At 32.6% G+C, this 3,846-nt stretch overlaps 1 protein-coding gene across 1 annotated transcript; it reads right to left on the bottom strand.

The window, feature by feature from the left end:
* Positions 1–308: 308 nt before the first annotated feature.
* Tsp_13170 (translation elongation factor Tu) lies at positions 309–890 on the bottom strand. Its single transcript, XM_003366210.1, has 2 exons — positions 791–890; positions 309–523 (listed from the first exon to the last, which is right to left on the bottom strand). The coding sequence occupies exons 1-2, from the start codon at positions 888–890 to the stop codon at positions 309–311; spliced, it is 315 nt and encodes a 104-aa protein (XP_003366258.1).
* Positions 891–3,846: the final 2,956 nt, after the last annotated feature.

The raw sequence follows: 3,846 nt of genomic DNA, 5'->3' as shown, positions 1-3,846 counted from the left end.
GCGTAGTGATCTGGGGGTGGGTTGGGCGTTTTTCCAATTTTTATTATACTTGGACGCGGAAAAAAGGAACAGATACCAGACACCCAAACAGATACAGACAAACAGACAGACATCCAGACAGACGAACGGAAAAAAAAAATTTAACCTTTGTCGTCATTTTTTCCACAGCAACACGGAAGTGATGCGGTCGGCTTGGAAAAGTGAAATTATTGCAATTTTGTCGTAGTTTTCATTGATGCGCGCATTCTTATGGGACAGGCAGGACGATGGACGAGAAGGAAAGAAAAATTCGGCCCACGCCCGCCGTCTCAGCTACAGAAAGCTCGTTCCAATCGCCCACGCCCGATACGGTCGATGCCAGCTTCAAGCTTTGCACACCCATCACCACGTTGGCGCCGATCAAAGTCGAAGACGCCCTCCACACGCCCAGCGTCACCATTTCGCCGAGCGATCAGCAGAGCTTCTTTCCCAACTTTCCTGACACCGAACTCCTTTCGCCGGCAATCACAGGTACCATTTTGGTCTATTTGAAACAAGAGAAATTCAAATTTAATAACCAATCCATAGCACGAATATTTTTCCTCTTCCTCATCTTTGACTTTTCACCGAGAAAACATATATATACATATTTATTATTTTTTAAAAAAAAACTTTGTCTTCATCATTTCATTTCATTTCTTCACTCAATCTGCCAAGCTGGCAAGCAAACTCGCGTTCTCAAACTTATTCATCGATTAGCTGAGAGAAGGAGAGAAAGAGAAAGAGATCTTGACGCACGCGAACTACCAACTACTAACCGCTACTATACGGCAACTATTGCGTGGGCGTCGGTCGACAACTGGTCGTTTTGTCGGACAGTACACTTTTGCGTGGGCGATAAATTCATGCATCACAATTAATTAATTAATTAATTATTTTTTCCTTTCGAAAACATATTCACATAGTAGAATTTAATTTAAAATTTATTTTTAATTTAAATTTAAATGATAAAAAAAACACTGCCTGCCTAGTTATTTTCTGCTTTTTACAAGTCATAACCGGAAATGATGAGCAAGTGTAAATTCGATTTTTATTTCCCTATCCAATTTATTACTGTAGCATTTTCTTTTTCTTCTTTTCCTTGTCATCATTGCAACACTGTGAAAACTGATTCACCGTTGTTCTATTTCATATACCGCATGCATGCATGGTTCACAACTTTGTATATTGTGATGCTTTTTCTTATACTCTGAACCCGTTTTATATGTTTTTTTTTTCATTTTGCTTATTTTTATTTATTATTAACGTTAACATGTGATATGTTGATAATAATTGAAAATTGAAGAAAAAAAAGCTTCCAATTCTGAAAAGCATTGGGAATGTAAAAAAATTATTCTGATCAAATGTTCGTGTGCAGTGGTGTTGAAAATTTGAACACAACTTGTGAAAACAACTCATTTTATGACCTGAATTTTTCGTCAAAATAGGATGCTTCACCAATGTAAACTATCATTTTGCTCTGAATTTTATGTTTATTTGTAATGGAAAATATCCTTTTTACACTTTTGCTTGCTTGCATGTTTCATTTTTAACCTTGACAATTAAATGATTTAAAGTAACTTTAAAATTAATCTCATATTCAGCCATTTTTAATTATGCAAAATGAAATTTTTTATTTATGATTAAATTGAATAATATTTAATCTGTGCAAAATTGTCGTCGTTGATTTGTAAATTGTTTTTCGATAATTTCACATTTCAATCATTGTGTTAATTGTGAACAATTTTATTGTACAAATTATTGTCGTTGTTATTGATCATTTAGCATGTAAAATCTAGAAATGAAATTGAATAATGTTAATGAGGAGAAAATGTTTTTGGGGGATAATGTGGAAGATTTTTCTTTTTTACTTGTAATATAAATTAGGTAGACGTGTATGTATGTGTATATGTAATATTTATTTGTTCAGTAACTTATTGTTGTACAAAACCCTTTTGTACAATTGAAATAGCATGTTGTCAGATGACATTGTTCAAAGTTGATTATTTATTCCATTATTATTATGTACAGTCGAATAGAAATGATACATTTTGCGTGGGTATCAAAATAATGTTATGCAAGCAATTTTCCCTGTATTAGTAACATTGTATGTATATATTTTTTTTATCAATAATTCTTATTTTAGATGTTCTTATTAATATTATAATTTTCAACGCTTCTCCCACTGGAAGTTATACAATTGTGTGTTATAAATATTTTTCTATCACATGACATGTTTGAAAAAGATTAGATCAATTTTGTTTGTAAGTTGCAATAAAAAGTATATTTATTCATGATTTTCAATCGCGATTAAAAGTTACTGTTTGCACAAAGCGACGTGAATCACACAGTGTGGGCGAAAGTGGTTGAACTGCTTGACTGTAAAGAATGGTGTTATGAGAATGGGATTCTCCCATCAATTGAGTCATCAATTGTTTCGAAAAATTGTCAACAACATTTATTTATTTTTTATATTGAAAAATAATATTGTGATCAATATATTATTTTATATATTTTCTCATACAAAAATTTGCGATACTTTTTTGATGGATGAAATTTGAAATTATTGTGGAAATAAATGTGTCGCGCACAAAGATATGTGATGATGTGTTGTTTATTTGAATTCAATTTGACAGTTGACTAACTTGATGACTCATTTTAAGTGATGTTTTCATTTTTTTTGAAAAAGATATATTTTAATATTCTATCAATATTTTTTTGAGATGTTATAAATATATATTTGAAAAAAGAAAAATTATTTGTTTTTCTTTATCGATTGATTGTATGTTTGTTGTTTTTTGTCCAAATTTTGTTCAGTTGGGAATTTGGTAATGTTTTTATTGACAAATTGACCATTTTTAGAAAGCAGATCGATAAGTGATTTTTTATTTTAATTAATTAATTAATGAATTATTGTCAGTATTGAAAGAAATAAAAAAAAGATGTTTTCGCATTTGGTGAGATTTTGTTGAATGGAAAGAAATTGTTCGAATAGGAAAAAATTCCATTGATATATGAAAATTAGTGAATGAACAACGTGCCGACGCGTAGTACTACGTGTTGTGATATTGTCGCCCACGCAGTTTTTATTTCTCTTTCTTTTTTCCCGTGTGTGGAATGAAATCATTGACACAACAACCTACGCAAATTTACGTCACACGTGCAGTGTGCGGTTGATGGTAGTGTTGGCGTGGGCGTGTCGCCTGATCAGTCTCGAATGGAAGGTTCGATGTATGTGCATCATCGTATTTCTATGCATGCATAGTGTTATTGTTGGTGGTGATGGTAGTGGTGATAGAACGTTGTCTGTCTGTGTCTGTGTCAGTATCTGTGTGCGTACTGTGTGCTTGTATCATCAGTTTGTAAATTCAAATTGACCATTCTGAAAATAGTTGTTGCCATTTGTTTACTGTTTATTGGATGGTGGAATAAATTTTTTATTTCTTTCCAAGGAAATTCTATTTGAGCCCAAGCAATAAATACTACTACTACTACTACTACTACTACTACTACTACTACTACTATTGCTGCTCGTCGTGTGCATCTTCTCTTTCTTTAGTTAGTAGTAGACAGGCAGCCATATAGAAGACAACAGCAATATTATTATTATGTCTTTGTACGATTTCAACGAGTCGGATCTATTTTTTGACTCTTCTTCTGGTTCACATCCATTATCTACCACTTTCCCATGCCAAACGGCCAACGTAGATGACAAACAGTGGTTTGAGTGCAACGTCGATTATTGTAAGTTTCATCAATGATATATTAATTATTCCATGTGTTCAAGACTTGAAAAATTAATAAGCTTTTCAATCACTGGATGATTGG

The sequence above is a fragment of the Trichinella spiralis genome (genome assembly GCF_000181795.1).
Source record: "Trichinella spiralis strain ISS 195 chromosome Unknown Scfld6378, whole genome shotgun sequence".
NCBI classification, from domain to species: Eukaryota; Metazoa; Nematoda; class Enoplea; order Trichinellida; family Trichinellidae; genus Trichinella; species Trichinella spiralis.
The sequence above is the reverse complement of the archived record's forward strand: the minus strand, read 5'-3'. Positions and strand labels throughout refer to the sequence as shown.